The following is a 17,025-nucleotide window of genomic DNA, read 5'->3' as shown; positions in this document are numbered from 1 at the left end:
ACATTATATACACAGAATATTCACTCTGTCACATAACACACAAACACACACACACACATACTCCTTACCGCAGACATTTCAGAAAGGTATGGGAGTTCACCACATGAAGAGATAGATGTGAAGGGACAGAGAGAGCGGATGGACAGATGGAAAGAGGGATGGTAAAGGTGCACAGTAAGGACTGGTCATGTGCGTGACATTCTCCCAGCGAAGAGAGCTGAGAGGGGAATGCTTTCAGGGACTCAGGCCGCTTTATCTGCCATGTACTTAAGGAGGCACAACTGCGAGCAGCACTCCTGAGCTGAGCTCTGGAGAGCCATTCCACCTTAAAAAGCCTGTCAGAGGTGTATTCTCCTCAGAACTGTTCTCTCAATGATTCATAAGACTTGCATTATTAGCCATTCAGATCGGTAAGGGCATTCTGCCATGTTTATACCTCTCTCTCTCTCTCTCTCTCTCTTTAACACACAAACACACACCACACAGACTTCACAATGGAGCTGTAGAATCTTTACTCAGGCTGATGAGGGCAGGTTGAACATGCTACTATTCGACTTTAAATTTAGTGTAGATTTAACAGCTGGATAATCATGTGCGTTTCAGAGTGATCTGGGACTGACCAATGACCTGCCCTGCGGCCCTGTCAAACATCGGGTCACACCTCCTTAGTGTTTAATTTAAACCTTACCAAATACAGTAGCCTGCATTTGGCCTTTTTGTTTTTAATGGGTCTATTAAAAACTTCACAATGGTATCTGAAGTTCTGAAGAAGATATTCTTGTGGAGAGTATATGTTCTCTATGTCTGAGGAGCTCCTTTGAAACTGAAAGCAGAAATCTTGTGAGAGTTGCTGCCGTCTCAGACAGCGGGGCTGTCTTTATGACGAAGAGAGGAACGGTAAAAGTCAAAGGAAACAACTTTTCTTTTTTGTCTTTTATGTGTTCAGATACGGCAGTGCATCCAAGGATGAGCTGAGCCGTTCTATTCTTGCCCCATGTAAAAGTGAGTAGGACTAAAATTAGCAACTCTGAAATATTCAGCATCTCGTCCTTCTACAGCCCGGCCCGCGCGCGCGCGCACATGCACACGCACACACACACACACACACACACAAGCAGATTTGATCTTGTGTGTTAGCTGTTGCAACAAGCTGTGCTGAATTCAAAGATGCACGCGCGCATGCATGCGTGCGTGCGTCTGTGACTGTATGTTCTGTTGGTCCATGTCACACCAAATACATCCTTACCTTTGCTAAAACAGAGACACATACTGTTTGAACACAAATCTGTGTTTAAGTGTGTGCGCTGTTCAAGAGCACTGGTTCTCAATCCATTGCTCAAGGCCTTCCTTACCAACCAAGGGCTTGCACTGATCTATTAATCATCAATCAGGTGTACTAGTGCAAGGCTGAACACAAAAAAAGGGTTCAGGGAAGGGGAGGGGCTAACAGGTACAGACTGAGAGACACTATTCAATAGGATGGACCGCTTCTTTACCCTACAACTGATCACTGGCTGAAGAGAATTTAAGGAAAAGTATTTGGCTCTGGAAGTAAGGGGCTCTAAATTATGATAGATGTAAATCTTTAGAAAAATCCAGATGGTAGGTATTCAACTTGTTCCAGAGTTTTCACAACAGCCAGAAACTCTACAGAGGTCTAAGAAAACTCATTATCAACCTGCCGCAGCAGTACTCGTGTCAGAGACGCAAAACAGGACACACACGCGCGCGCACGCGCGCACCCACACACACACACACACACACACTAATCACTGTACATCGCCACAACTGCCATTCGTCCAAAAACACAAGCTTTTGACGTGTGGTCGTGGCTAACGTATTAAGAGCCTGTCAAAAAAAAAAAAAAGAAAGAAAGAAAGAAAGAAAGAAAGTAAGAAAGAAAGAAAGAAAGATTTATGCTGGAGGAAGGGACTTGAGAACTTTTGAAGTCTGTGTGAGGGTTATTCGACTCCTCTTCCTCCGGTGAATCCGTCTTTTTCTCATTAACGCAAGGCGTCAGACAAATCAGTCTTCAAAGAGCCCAAAGCCTGTCACCTGGGATTTGTCAAAAAGAGGAGAGAGACGTCGTTCCTAAAGATGGATTCAGTGTGGAATCAGAGGAGGATAGGTATTGAAAAGACAAATAATTTTAAAAGGAACTTTCATGAAACAGAATCTAAAGAATAACAGAGAATTTCAGAAGAAGGGGGAAACTTCAGAAACCAGAGCAGGGTGAAGAACTATAACTGTGAGAAAACTATTTTACTTGGTTGTACAGAGAAATCATCTTATTAAACATTGTCCTGAGATGACCACTGCTTTATGTTTTTTTTCTTTTTAACGTGATCTTGTTCAATCACCGTAATCTCTAAAGATTATCTCAGCACAGTTCCTATTTGACAGTCCATTGGATTAATTTGCTGCTAATTAAACCAGCAGTTCCTTTTGTGTAGTGACATATATCCTAAGCAACGTTCAATTTTCAAACTTCTCAAAGCCCCATTACAAACAAAGGTAAGTCCTTGTTCCCTAGGTTTGCTCATATGGAACAAGAGGCTTAAAAAAAGACTAAAACAAACAAATAGGAATAAATCCTCTTCCAGAAAAAAAAAAAAGAAAGAAAGAAAGAAACTCATAAGTTTCCATGGCGACTTTGCGCAACGCAGGGCCCGACTGACCTGGAGAGGGACGAGTGTAAACAGACCCTGTGGATGTTTCGCCAAGGAAAGGTCTGGGAACAAGTCGCTCCACCCCCCCGGCCCCAACCATACATCTCGAATAAACACCAATCCTATTGTGAACATCTCACAAAGATGGCAAGCGACATCGAAACACACAAATGCCTTTTTCTTAACAGTTACACTCTCTCATGTGAGAATACACACACACAGACACACACACACACACACACACACAAACACACACACACACACACACACACAAAACTTACTTCCCATCATCGTCGCTGCCGTCTTTGATGATGAGTTGCAGTTTATGACCTGACATCCTGTAGTACGAAGCGAGGTAACTGGCTTATCCAGGTAACTTCTGCTTAAGTTAACTCAAGCGCAAGTAGTAAACCTCCTAATAGAAGAGCCCTATGGCTTTGTTTTGCTAAGAGAATGAAGCCGTGGGGCTCTTCTATTACGAAGTTTACTATTAACTCTGAGTTAACTTACGCAGAAGTTACCTGGGTAAGCCAGTTACCTCGCTCCGTAGTACAGGCCACTGGTTGCCTCATTTGAAAGCTATTTGTATTAAAGCCAAAACAAAACAGGGTATTTTATAGCAGAGTCTACAAATAATGTTGATGCAAATTTTAACTGCTGTTCTGCATTTTAATATAATCATTATAAACACAATCAAAATGGAATTAATGTGCCCATGCCAATGCTTGGTCTACACAGCGGGCACAGGACTGGCTGAGCTATAGGCTCTATTTTCCCAGTCTTCACTAACCATGCCTTCACAATGCTAACCTACAGCCCAACAGATTTCAAAAACATGTGAGGTGACTCAGATATTGTGAAAGTTTTGCGTTTCGGTAACACCACAATTTTCATCCCTCTCTTAGCACAGAAACTCTCACAGCAAACTTGCACATGAGTAAGCTGCCTTGTTACAACATCACCACAGGTGTAACACGAATAAAAAGTGAATCAGTCAGGATATACTGTTCCCTTAACTCATACAGTTAATCCTTATCCTTATCAGCACCAAACCAATTCAGGAGACCTTAATTCAAACCTGTCAGTTCATATATTGGGACATCCACAGCAAACAATCATGCAGGCTGAGCCTTCTCTGTACACTCACACACAGAACGCTTGGTTCTGCTTCTCTGTGTTTCAAATCACACCAGGTAGAAAGTTCAGGGGAGAGTGAGGACTTAGTTGATTATTTTTGATGAAGTACTAAAGCAAACATAGCTGTATAAAAAACAGGCACACGTTCTTGGCGACGATTACAGGATCTTTAAACAAAAGTCTAGTTCGGTTCATTTCCTCTTGCTGCTGAGTGCTGGGCGAGAGATTAAACGTACTGCGTCCTAATAAAACGAAAATTTAAAATAAAAACGGCAGAAACTGAGCTCTAACTTGAAGACTGGTGAGAGGGGTGTAATTGAACTTTGTATTAAACTCCTCCACCCCTTCTCTTCAAATCTAGTTTTTATGGTCTCCTATGGACGGCTACTTGACCCTCGCTTCTCTCAGCATGCTGCTTTCATACAGGCGACAGTTTCTGATTGTTTCCTCTTTAAACACACACACGAGCACACTCATACACATGCGTAGACACACACGTAGACACACATGCACACACACACACACACGGCCATTCCTGGACGTGTAGGCCAACATTAAGCAGTGCTACACTCTTCCACATTTACAGAATGATCAGTAGCTAGAAACAGTCACTGCAAAATGAGAGACATTAAGCGAGAGAGCAGTGCCTGAACACTCCACTTCCTCCCGAGATCCCCAGACCTGTCCCTTATTACTGGAACCCCTCCTCGTACAAATTACCCTGCCGCTCGTAAACTACAGTAGCGACCAGCCTTTATGTAGGTTCGCCAACAGCGACAGAAACCAGGACGGTTTCAAACTGTGACCCAGGAGAGGAGAATTAAAAGCAAATCTTTCTCTCCCCCCCCCCCCCCCCCCGCCCCCTTCCTCTCTGTCTTTGCTTTTTTTTTTTTTTTTTCCCCTCTCCCCCCCTCCTGTTGCATTCTCTCTCAGACTCTATTGTGACACTGCGTTGCTGAAGCTTTATGGGCCCCTTGAGTTCCAGCACACAGCCTCTCTCTGAGCAAATTACCCACATGAGGAAGTTCAGCGAGCCGCAGAAGTGGACTGTTAGTCTCCGCTTTTGAAGTTTTATTTTTTTCAAGGAGGGGTTGAAACTCCTAAATCAAATGGGTGATATACAAGAGCACTGACTGAGTGATTGTGTGTGTGTGTGTGTGTGTGTGTGTGTGCGTGTAAGAAATTCAGAGAGAGGAATATAAATCTCAAGGGTCAACGCTGCTGCAGTGTTGAAGTGTTTGCAGCCTCTGGCTATTTGAAGGGTTTGTTAGGATGGTGGCGATTAAAGATGCACAGGTTTGGCTTTTCACATCTTAATGAGGCCTAGAGATGACAGGGCTGGACACAGGACACTGGCCAGAAACCTGGTGCTACTGCCAGGAGACATACCTCAATCTCTCTCTCACGCACACACACACACACACACACACACACACACACATATATTCAGAAAGGCAGAAAAAGTTCAAACAAACCCACCAAACCAAACCAAATAAAAACAGTTGCACACTAACAAGTGGTTGATCGCAGGACACAAAGATGATTGCAAAAGAAAAACATTAAATAAAAAAAACAGTGATATGAGAAGCCAATAAACACATAAGTGCAGCTTGAATTAAATGAAATTTTGAGAATGTAATAAGTTTCACAAAAGGGCAGTTCTTAGTGGAGACACTGTAATGAAGCAGAAAACTCTGAAATCTCCCAAACGTTCACACAATAAGAATGTGGCTCCCCATTTGTTTTGTGCAGTGTGGAGACTATGTACCTTTTTGGACCCGGCAAATCCCTCAGACTCCAAGAAGAAATATGCAAATGGCATGAGCACAAACAGACAGAGATTGGAGAAGAGAGATACCAGGTTCCACAGGCCTGAGGGGCAAAAAAAAAAAATCAATCAACCAACAATGAATAAATGAAGAAGTTATAGCATTGGGGGAATATGACGGGCTTATTCAAACCCATCACTCAGATCTCTATGAACATAAACATACAATGGTAAATAATGATTCTACTCTTACTATGTGGTTATTCAACTTAAGAAGCAAGGGGGAAAATCCCACAGCACAGGATAAATCTGAGCTGGAGCTGCACAAATCTTAGACTCTGCTGCCCCCTTGTGGTCATTCAACCCATGTTTAACAGCCTGGCTGGCCATGCACTTCACTGGACATGATAAATAATATGAGAATTAAGACATTACATGATTGTGTTAAACTACTTAAATTAGCAGCCTAAAATGCATTGCAATCTAAGATTACAACATGGAACTAAAGGCTAGGTCCACCAGATAAAAAAAAAAGTTTGTACTTAAACTTATTTTAACATATAGTCTACTTCAGTGCCCACTAGAAAAATTACTCATGTTTATCAGATTAAGTCCATTACTTATCAGCCCATGCTGGCAAGAACACACAGTGTATCCCTCTGAAACAAGACATTCAAGATGATTAGAGCTTGGTACCACTGACCAGGACAAATCCAATCAGTACACTTAGCGGCTTACTGTTTTTATACAAAAACTTTCTTGAACCGTTTGCCCTATTAAACCCATACCTAAAACCCATCCAACAGAAGTAGTGGGATGTGTTACTGGCTGGCAGGATAACAAATAAACCATTAGTCTTATCACCTGTTTACACATAATGTAACTAATGCTGTCCTTATTTCTTGAGATTCAGACAATGTGACTTTTTAATGTAATTTTACAAATTTTATTACTAATAAAAGTCTAAGCGTTAAAAGTCAGCTAACAGATATTTCACAATGAATATTGCGAATGTTGTTTTGTGCATGTGGATAGAGTAAGTTTGCAACATAAAGTTTGCGATTTTTGGGACCAGTTTGGAATTTTAGGGACAATTCCAACTACAAATTTAGAAGTACAATCTAGGAGGAAAAAAAACATCCCTGCACCTTTGTCACTAAATCCTGGGAGTTCAGGTCAAGAGATATGTTTAACTAGAAATCCATTCCCATTTTCACTACTCAGCCATACTACAAGGTAAACAGAACGCTTGGAAAATGTGATTTTTTTTTCCAGTGGACCTATCCTTTTGCGGAGAACACTCCCACCCCTAAAAGCATTCCCCTGTGGAGCGGACCAAAGCCTCTGGAAAAAGGGCTTCGTTTGGTAGTTACTAACCATGGATGAGGGATCCATTGAGCCACTGTATGTAGTAGTTTTTAGGGAGGGAAAGCAGAATCTCATTACTGACTATGGAGAAGGGCAAGAGGAGCACTGCCCCTCCAGACACGGCCAGTGTGAACGTACACAGGTACAGACTGAGGGGGTAAGGTCCGGCCCGGAGAGGAAGAGGGCGAACGAGAGAAAAGAAGAGAGGTGGAGAGTTAGTGAAATGCTTACAACTACTATTTGCTGAAAAGTTGTTCAGTGTTAATTAGGTTAACTGCAGATCAATGCTGCGTTTGATTGATTATACAGAGTATTGAGAGAATATCGAATAATTACACACGTTTACATCTAACAAAGCCGACCTTAGATTACAGCTTTTAGTAACATTGGTAATGTAAATGTGAACCGGTTATGAAATACTACAGTAATCAAGTTTCTGATCTGTGATATGACTCATGACTTAGAATTTAAAACTAAACAAAATTCTTAGCAGATGGAGTCGAATGTAAAACAGTGATAGAAACATAGCTTTATTCGAATACAACTTCACAGGACTTACGATATTCTGTTGACGACAGCATCCTCATCTTCATGATCATCTGTAACCATGGACACAAATCCAAGCATTTGTCACATTAACACATGGGTACAAACACTGTTTAAGTCAACACACTGGTACATCTGCCACGGAGTTTTTTAGTTAGAGTTAGATTAATATGAAGCGGACAAAAAAGGCAAATCAAGATAATTCGATGGGAATGTTCTGACCAGTTGTGAGGTCTGGCTGAACGGTTTTTGACAAGCAACATCCTCTTAGATCTTAAAAATCAAGGCTCGTGACCAAGAACTCATGGTGAATCCCATGTACTTTATATTTATTACAGAAGTTTCCACAGGAAAGTTCTTCAATCTACCAGTATAGCGGAGGAAAAAAAATCTTTCACCTGTATTTTATCTTGAGATGTTTTATCAAAGAAATTACATATGTTTAGGCTTGATCTCAAAAGAGGGCGTACTGTAGTCAAACAGATGGGGGAGGATTGAGGCACGTGTTTTAACAAGTAAATCACAAATGACCTACATGTGTTCAACTGGATGACGCAGAAATAACAGTCTAAACACTAAATCTCAAATATCCAGTCATGTGCCTGTATAATTAAGCATACACACGGTGTCCATTTAGATAAGGAACACTAGAAACGGAGGAAGAGTTAAAGATAGACGTAGTAAAAAGAGTTGGATGTGGGTAGGGGAGGGGAGGGGAGGGGAATTAGGGTGGTTCTGTTATCAGTTGTGATACTATCCAAATGCAGAACAAAGGTGACAAACACTTCACGTACTTGCTATCTTTGTTTAGTTATGTCCCTACCCGTATTTACGTCTGGCTAAATTCAGTATGACTCTACTGAGTTCTCAAGACTACCCTGTCCTCTCAGAAGAACTCACAACAAGCCTGCTGTTTTAAACTGTTTAGACTTCTTTTTGTAGGTCTTTGTGAAAGGAGCGAGACCACAGAGGGCAGCCTAGATTTTTTTTTTTTTTTTTTTGTGAGGACAGCTCTCCCTTAGAGGCAAGCTGACGTTAGTTGAGCTACTTTTAAAACATCTAGGGGTGACCTGTGAAATTACTATAACTGTTCTGGTGCCATAGTGTACCTGCATGATCATAAACCTGTTGCTGTTGTCAAAGGACAGGTCATCATGCGCATGGGGGGGTTAACAGCAGTTACATGTGGGACTCAGTAATAATTCTCAGACAAGTGGACCACCCCTCCCCTGTTTTTTACTGACTGATTCATTCACTCTTATTCTGTTTTGCCTTTTTATTGCAGAAGTGCTTAGATGTCAGGGTCATTCACATGTACAATGCAATACAAATGAGTTGCTGAGATATTAGATGGCCACTAAGACCGATGCTCACAGGCAAGGCATTTTTTCAGGGAGTTGCAGGCAACAAGAATTACAGCAGGGGGCATCTGATCCAATGAATGTAGCAATCCACAGAGTCATACCCCGAAAGTTCGTAACTTCTCAGAGTGACCAAGTCATGAACATAATAGGAGTTCCTTCATGACAGAATCCAGCAGCTGAAGGCTAAAGAAGCAGCAGGATCAGGGCACAGGGCATCAGGGCACAGGCATAGGGATTGCTTACGGCATCAGTAAGCAGGAAAGCATCACCAACATTAATCATCCCTCCTTGAGCAGCCAGTCAAAACTACTCCAGCTCATCAGGAAGAAGCTGGACACTGAAGTGTTTAGCAATCAAGTGTTGTTGATTGCAAAGTCGCAGGTCAGCCTGATCAATGGGGTGTGGAGAAAAGACCACCTTTCACACACCAAAGACATTCCGGGCAGTGTGGTCTGCATCGGCAAAGCTGAGAACCAGACCACTGTTCTTTTCGACACGGTCGGCTGAAGTGAAGTCTTAGCTGGGCTGTGAGGGGGTTCCTTGTGCCAGTGCCTGTCAAGCGTGGCACTGGTGCTGCAACCTATAACCCAATTATAGGTTATAATGTCAAACAGCTGTCCAGAGACAGAGTGAAGAAGCGCCCAGTGTTAACATCCAAGACAGTGAGTAACATTCTCCTTTGGCTGTAAAAAGACTGAGTTGTTGATGCAGACCATCCAAAGTAATGAGATGGACTGTGAAGAAGGAGCCATGAGAGTGGGATGACGGAATGTGGTTATTCCAGGTGGTGGAACTCAAGAAGTGAGATGCAATGTGAGAATAAGCCCTCTTTTCACTAAACTGGAATCCCAATTTGGGACAGTGGAGAAGCCGACATGGCAAGAAGGGCTGAACATCTTTAGCGTAGCGGACAGCCTAAGGAAAGGAGGCCGGTCAAAGGTCAACATTCCGGTCACCAGTGACACATGCCATGTCATCACATTCTTTTCTCATGCCATGTTAGGCCAGCTTCAGTGTGTGAAAGCCATATATCCAGTAGGTGTGAAGCCTGATCAAAGTGAAGACCAAGGAAGACCAAAGCTACCTGGAGTAACAGATACAGACGAACAAAGCATTCTGGATTTGAAAAAGGGACAGCACATGACTACAGTAGTGTCATGTGGAGTGATGGTTTATATCTGTATCACATCTATCCCCAGAACAATAGCAAAAGGTGAAAGAGCTACTGAGAGAGGAGTGTAATGGCTGCTTCAGGAGTGAAAAATGACATGGGATGCATTCTCTCACGCCAACTGATGACAAAGCTTAGTGACACCACATCAATAGACACACTTCAACCTCAGTTCTGAAGCCACTGCACAAAGAGGCAAGAGAGAAAAGGGACGTATAGGTATAAGGGCTGGCATCAAGGACAACCCAAGGAGAGAGAGACAGAGCAAAGGAGCATTATGACTGGACGATTCAAGGTGCAGAACAGCAACTAGGATGTAGAGAGAGGCGGAAACAGAGAGGGACAGGGGGACAGGAAAAGCTCAGGTCCCACTGGGAGGGACTAGTATATGTTGTGACAGAGACGGCAAGGACAGTCCAGGTTATGTGGTGCATCCGGAGAGGGACGCTGGAAGTCCCAGAGTCCCACAGTTCTCCACAGGAATTTGCTGTCGCTTTATGACTTCCTTCCTTTGGAAGAGGACAAGGGAAAGAAAAAGAAAAAGGATAGGACTAATTCAAAAATAAAAGGGAACAAAAGAAGAGAAAGAGATTCATAAAGCAGCTCAGAGGGTGAAGTTGTCCGTAGGTTCCTCAGTGCTGGAAATGCCCATCCAGGCTAGAACTTAGCTACGGGTGGACGCAGTGGAACTTCTGCCATGGACAGCTACTGAGAATACTGTACAAAGTCAAGATGAAGAGGAAAGACCTATGAGCATCACTGACTATGCAGATAGTTTATCGGAGAAAGAAACGGGTGCAGAGTCACAAACAGGACATGAGGAGACATGTGAGGTAAAAGCAAAACGTGAGAACAGTGAGACAGCAGAGTCTAAACAGGAGACATCATCTGATGAAGAAGAGGAGAGAGATGGTGTGTTGCAGCCTCAGCCGCTAACACAATATCCTTTAAAAGGCACAGAAACCCAGTTCAAGCATTCACGCAGCATGCGCCGGGCCAGCCTTCACTGATGTTACAGTCATTCACATGTATGCTGGAATACAAATGAGTTGCTGAGATATTAGATGGTTACTAAGACTGATGTTCACTGGCACCATGAACCTAACGCTGGGGTCTATATGTCGACAGAACGCACATACGACATGTATGAGAATGTTACAATTCACTTTGCAGTCAAACTGACTGATGTGTGCTGTATTTTATGCTTGCACATGTCTTTTGGGGAGATTATATTTTAAAAACATATGCACACTTTTATCAATCGTGTGTGTAACATATTCAGTTTTCATGATGAAGGGTAGTGGTGATGACGGGTAAAATTCCAAAAAATTTCAGCTGGTAAGGATGTTGAGCTTGTCTTTCCAAAAGGTACTGAATTAGACAAATTTCTTTGGTGCTTCATTGTTTAGGCCGACATTTTCCAAAGTCACTAATGTCAAAAACATGTGAATCCAACTCTTCGTTGTTTTCATTTGACCAACCGTTTTTTCATACACTGTATTTGTATTCCAAACATCAGACACCCATATTGTGTGGCATATTGTATGTTGTGAAAACGCACAGGCCAAGTAACCGAGAGAGAGAGAGAGAGAGAGAGAGAGAGAGAGACGGGGAGGGGGGGGGGGTTGTTTAAAAGGATGGCACGTTCCACACATCACTGAAACATCGCCTCTTAAACCCTTGAGCATAACAAACAGAGTTGTCCCCCAGTGATGTTTGAGAATGTTGTTTCCATCTACAAGCTTACACATGCTTCTTTAACAAGCGGTAAGCGAATTTGTTCCTCTAATAAAAACTAAAAGGTCATTCATTCCACTCCTCCTTCCTTCAACAACAACTGCTCAATTACTTTAGTACAGTCCAAAAAAAAAAAAGAAAAGAAAAGTTCAGCTTCCATTTTGACCAATAAAGTGAATATGTTGATTCATTTGGTTTGCTGTTGTTGCTGCACTGTTAACAGGGCAGATTACAGGCAGATGATAGAGCTGAACTGAAGAGGTAATGTAAGAGGTTAATATGGCTGTATAGGGTGTGCTTACCACTTTTCTTCTTGTATCGGGTTATGATGCAGTAAGACACAATGTACAGCACTGCAAATAGGAGGAAACAGATCTGCAAAGAGACAGACAGAGGAGAAGGGGGGGAGCTGAATAAGATGCATGGTCAAACAAAATCACTCCATAACATGCCATACATAGCCAAACATGCCAAACAGAGAACTCAAAATACCTCAGAACCACATTTCAAACTATTCACATCTTAACAGTTCTACAAGTTGCCATGTGGCGTAGACAGAGCACACAGAGGTAACTGTTCAATTATGATGTAATAAACAGGTAATGAAATGCACATCATACACATTTATGTCAGCTTGAAACGGAATACTGTGCAATAGCTATGTGCTATTACATAATTTCAGTGTCTGTGTTCAGTATGTTCAAGGGTATTTTAAGTGGACGGGCTAACGGATGAGTGTACAGATGCCAGTCATTCATAGACTTCATATTACAGTCAGACCCCCCCTTGACCCGGTAACCCCCCCCCCCCCCCCCCCGCCCCCGCCAAGCCTCGAGGTTCTGAAGACTTTTGGCTCTGCGTGTCCCAACAGCTCTACAGTGTCCTTACAGTGCACTCGTGCCTCAAAAACCAGACATCTTCATTTTCTCCAGACTTGTTTATAACACCCTCAAAGCCTGGAACTAGTTTATCGGTCCTCGTACACAGAACCAAAATGTGCTGGAAACCCTGTGTGTAGCCTACGGTACTCTTATCAGTGTTAGTGCCGCTCTGATGTAAACTCGAGAGGGTTTCAGAACTGGTACAGACGTCATCCGTCACAAGGCTTATTTAATATATACAGGCTGGAACACAGAGAGCTCTCATCCAGCGCTTCTTTACAGTATAACACTGTTTAAATTGATTGAGGCGCTATGTGAGAATACTACACATAGCTTCTATATTTGAAAAAAAAAAAAAAAACACCTCTGTACAAACCCTGTTAGCGCATCTGTAATGCGCCCGCTACAGTGATGTTAGCTGTGTGTGTGACACCGCGGCGTACGAAAGAGAAACAGCCTCCAGACACCTGCATTCAATCTTTTCTGGGATGCCCAGGGTGATTTTGCATTTATCTGCGGCCTTTCCCTTTAAGCATCCTATCTGCTGCAATCGTTTCAAGGCGTCGCCGGCGTAAAAATGGCAGAAGAGATGAATGTGAAAAATTCAAAGCTCAGCTGACAGAGCCAGCGGTATCTCTCGCTAAATATTCCACAATTCATGAGCGTGGGCCTGACAACCCAGCCAGCTAATGTTAGAACAGTCTGTCACAGCACTCAACACTAAGCTCTAACTGAACACAACCCTAACACATGAACCCTGAGTCAGCCATCTCTCTCCACTCTCTGTCTCTCCACTCCCTGTTTCTGTTTCTATCTCTCTCGCTCACACACACACACACACACACACACTGGAGTGGTCTACACTCATTTTTGTATTAACATTCAATTCAACCTTATACTTGTATCAGCCTTAAAACAAAGAGACACACACACACGCACACACCAATCTCAGGAATGTCTGAACACAGTCCAAAACAAAGCCATACAAGCTGAACAACATCCAAAGACACATTCAAAACACACAAACACACTGGCACACACACATATTCACACGCACACCCATGCACGCACACACAGACAATGGATGCAGGCCTTTCTGAAGCCCTCCTTACTTTATCACAATATTACTAGATCATTTCTCACCACAGATGGGCCTAACTGGAGCCCAGAAACGCAATACTTTATCTTCACTGTGGCTCAGTGTACCAACAGATTGAACAAAGAAGCAAAAAAGAAAGAGAATATTTTTTCCTTTGCTGTGGTACAGAAAAAGGACCAGTTATCCTTAACAAAACTGACAACCAACATTAATCTGTCCAGGTCCATCCCAGCAGGTTCAGCGGAAACATAAAAAGACCAAACTGGAAAGATACTGGTAGTCCCATAGAATTTGTGGGAATTAGTTCAGGTGCCCAAAGCAACAGTCACTGCAAATGAGTCAACCAATTTGTCTACACCCGCCCATCATGGAACTACAGACAAGTGAATAAAATCAGGTTAAAAGTCATGTAACAACTAATAGATTTCATGTTTGTAATTTCTGGCAAACAGAATCTTCCTTTATCAAACATAACCCCTAAGGTCAATTACAATACATGGAGCTGAAGACAAGTATTTTGCTGTATTCCATTCTGAATGAAAACTCTCTCTCTCAATAATCCTGGATTTTAGGTAGGTCAGTTCTTAGATTAAAATATTTTATGCTTTGCTTTGCTTTCAGGATCACTGAATGGTATTTTGCATGTAGTATACAAAACAACGGTCAGGAGTGATAGTCAGTTGAAAGTCCTCTTGAAACATCTGCAACTACAGATAACACATGAAAGATATTTGTTTAAAATTAAGCCTAAGGCATGAATGTCTGCCTTATCAAACTGGAAAAGAGCTTTAAATAATATCAGGCAAACGCTTCATATCAAATGAACAGAAATGAAAAGGCGTTATTCAAAGTGGTACAATCACCACATGAAAACAGAAACAAACACTTAAGTAACTTATACACATGTGAAATGTATTAAAAGAGTGATAAAAAAAAAAACAGCAGTTTCATTGTGAGTTTTTAGAGCTTCAGCGTATATCCAGGAGTTTGAATCAGGCAAAGCCATTATTGCCTGAAGATTTACAGGCCACAAAAACTGCAAAATTATTTAGAAATTTCTCTCTTCGAATATCTTCAACTTGCAACCATTTAGGTCCAGCAATACACCAGTGCATCTGGGGTGTACTAGCTTTTAGTATTAAAACGGAAAGAGGACTCTTATAGCCATAATCTGCACAGCCTTATTTAAAACGCATAAATAAGTCTTTGTTCTCCTTCCGAAGACCGTCTCTGGGGCTAAGCTAAGAGAGTGATAAGGGATGCTTGATTTGGCACGAATTCCTCGTGAGGCATTTAACCGCGTCATGTGGCTTAAAGCAGGTAAGAAGCCGTGACACTGAACAAGTCGTTTACCACAGTAAAACCGTGAAACATTATACGCTTCAGTGTCCCAGAAATAAACATGAGAAGTAATGTGACACATCATTCAAGACGCCAACAACTGTAAACAAGTTATCAACTGTGTACCTCTGGAAGACTCGCGAAGAGATGAATTACAGAGATTATATCTTAACGAGGACAGAAATAAGGTTTCGGCCTTGATACTGAGATGACATCGCTGTTTTGCCAAACAGTGCTTGAGTCATTCCCAATGTAGCAAAGCAACAGAAGCACATACATTGGGATTTTGAAATCAGATTCGCGTAATTAGAGGAGGCACTGTAACTTTTAAGAAGCTCACTGAGAATTATATCATATGAGATAGTTTAATGTCTGCGTGACAACGAAAAACTGACAGCAGCAACTCACTTGCTAGCGGATACAGTGAGCGGTACAGTGCGTTAGACAATTTCAGTCAAAACCGATTGCTCTCATCACTTGTTATGTGCCTACAACATCTGAGTGACCAGCCGCAATATCAGCATCCTTCTGAGGCTATTCAAAAAACTGTCAACAGCTTAAGGTCTTGGACAGACCAACTGAGGTTACGTCTAAGACGGATAAATGGTTCCAGCTAACCCTCCTACTGCATAACTGATAACTGCCAACCTGTGAACTGTCAAAAAAGTGTCAATACGAATATGTGTTTTCGTAGACTGGTGTTAAAAAAAACAGGAAGGGTCGACGAAGCAATTCTAAACTGCGATGTGCTAAACATTTCAATTAAATGCAGTTAGGTCCTGACAATTCGCATTTCATTGCTGAATCTACTCCATCAAGAGTTTAACTTAAGCTATCTCACATTCTTACAAGTTCAACAAATAAAAACCGCACACTTCGTGAGATTCCATTCGTTTGCAGATCACATTTATGTGTACGCTGACTTAAATATATAGACTGCACGATTGCAAATAAACAAAAGGTTGCCTTATTGCCACCTGTGTAATTAAACTGCCTGTGCTGTCTATCTGGGCGGACAGCTAACGCTAGCAGAGTGCAGCTAAGGACACCAAGACGTTGAACATATGACAGAAGCAATAAGTTTTATTCTTCACAATTTAAGTTGACAGAATTGCTCCAACTGATCGATTCATTGGCATAAACATGGCTAATGTACGAAGGTTAGGCTAGATGTATTTAACATTGTAACCTTTGCTTGTTAGCTACTAAGCTAAGTGACGGCGAATGTAAACGGCTAGCTGGCTAGCTGTCCGCCAGCTAACGTACGCTAGCCTGTCAGGTTTCAACGGTATAGCTAACGCTAACTGACTACAGCGCAAGCAGGTCTTTGTACTCACGATGTACTCGCGAACTTGACTATGGAAATTCTGCTCTCTGATGGTAACATCGTCTTCTTCCATTCTTCATATTGCAGATGCACATCACTTTTTTACAGATGTACTTGTGCAACTGGCATGAACGTAGTCAGTCTTCAGAGAAAACACTACTCGCAGCCAGGGAACAGCCCCCTTATTTAAAGTCTTCGACGAAAAGCGCTCACTTCACGCCGCCAAAAAAACACACTCAAAATAAATTACGTCATCAACCTACGACAACAAGTAAGGTGAAGATAGAAATAATAACCAAACAACACTGTAGCTTATTGTATGTTTTAAATTAAAAGTCTACAGACGGTAGCTCTCTTGGATTATTTGCCTAAAACTGCCAAATATTCTTATTTTATTAGAAGACAAATTACAGCAGCTCGATGACGGTCAGAGATTTATTTAATTAAAGAACAGACTTAAGATATATTCATAGCCTAATTACTTACATAAAATCAATTAAATTAAATGGAATAAAACGTTTTTTATACTGAACTCTGTCAACATAAAATAAAAAGGAAAAAATAAATGTGATATTGGTTCTTCATTTAATGATTGTATATTATAATGTAATTTTTAA

At 41.8% G+C, this 17,025-nt stretch overlaps 1 protein-coding gene across 3 annotated transcripts in view; it reads right to left on the bottom strand.

The window, feature by feature from the left end:
* The window catches only part of lmbr1 (limb development membrane protein 1), a 35,390-nt gene extending 18,804 nt beyond the window's left edge, over window positions 1–16,586 (bottom strand). For 2 of the 3 annotated variants that reach the window (XM_030779938.1, XM_030779940.1), the window contains exons 1-5: window positions 16,419–16,586; window positions 12,063–12,135; window positions 7,502–7,541; window positions 6,952–7,091; window positions 5,575–5,678 (exon numbers count right to left, since the gene is read on the bottom strand). In XM_030779938.1, the coding sequence (XP_030635798.1) occupies window positions 5,575–5,678; window positions 6,952–7,091; window positions 7,502–7,541; window positions 12,063–12,135; window positions 16,419–16,481 (420 nt within the window). In that variant the 5' untranslated portion in view covers window positions 16,482–16,586. The remainder of the gene's footprint in view (window positions 1–5,574; window positions 5,679–6,951; window positions 7,092–7,501; window positions 7,542–12,062; window positions 12,136–16,418) is intronic. The other variant, XM_030779939.1, reaches the window with a different exon arrangement.
* Window positions 16,587–17,025: the final 439 nt, after the last annotated feature.

Source organism: Chanos chanos, chromosome 7, assembly GCF_902362185.1.
Source record: "Chanos chanos chromosome 7, fChaCha1.1, whole genome shotgun sequence".
NCBI lineage: Eukaryota > Metazoa > Chordata > Actinopteri > Gonorynchiformes > Chanidae > Chanos > Chanos chanos.
This window is presented reverse-complemented; position numbering and strand designations above follow the sequence as displayed.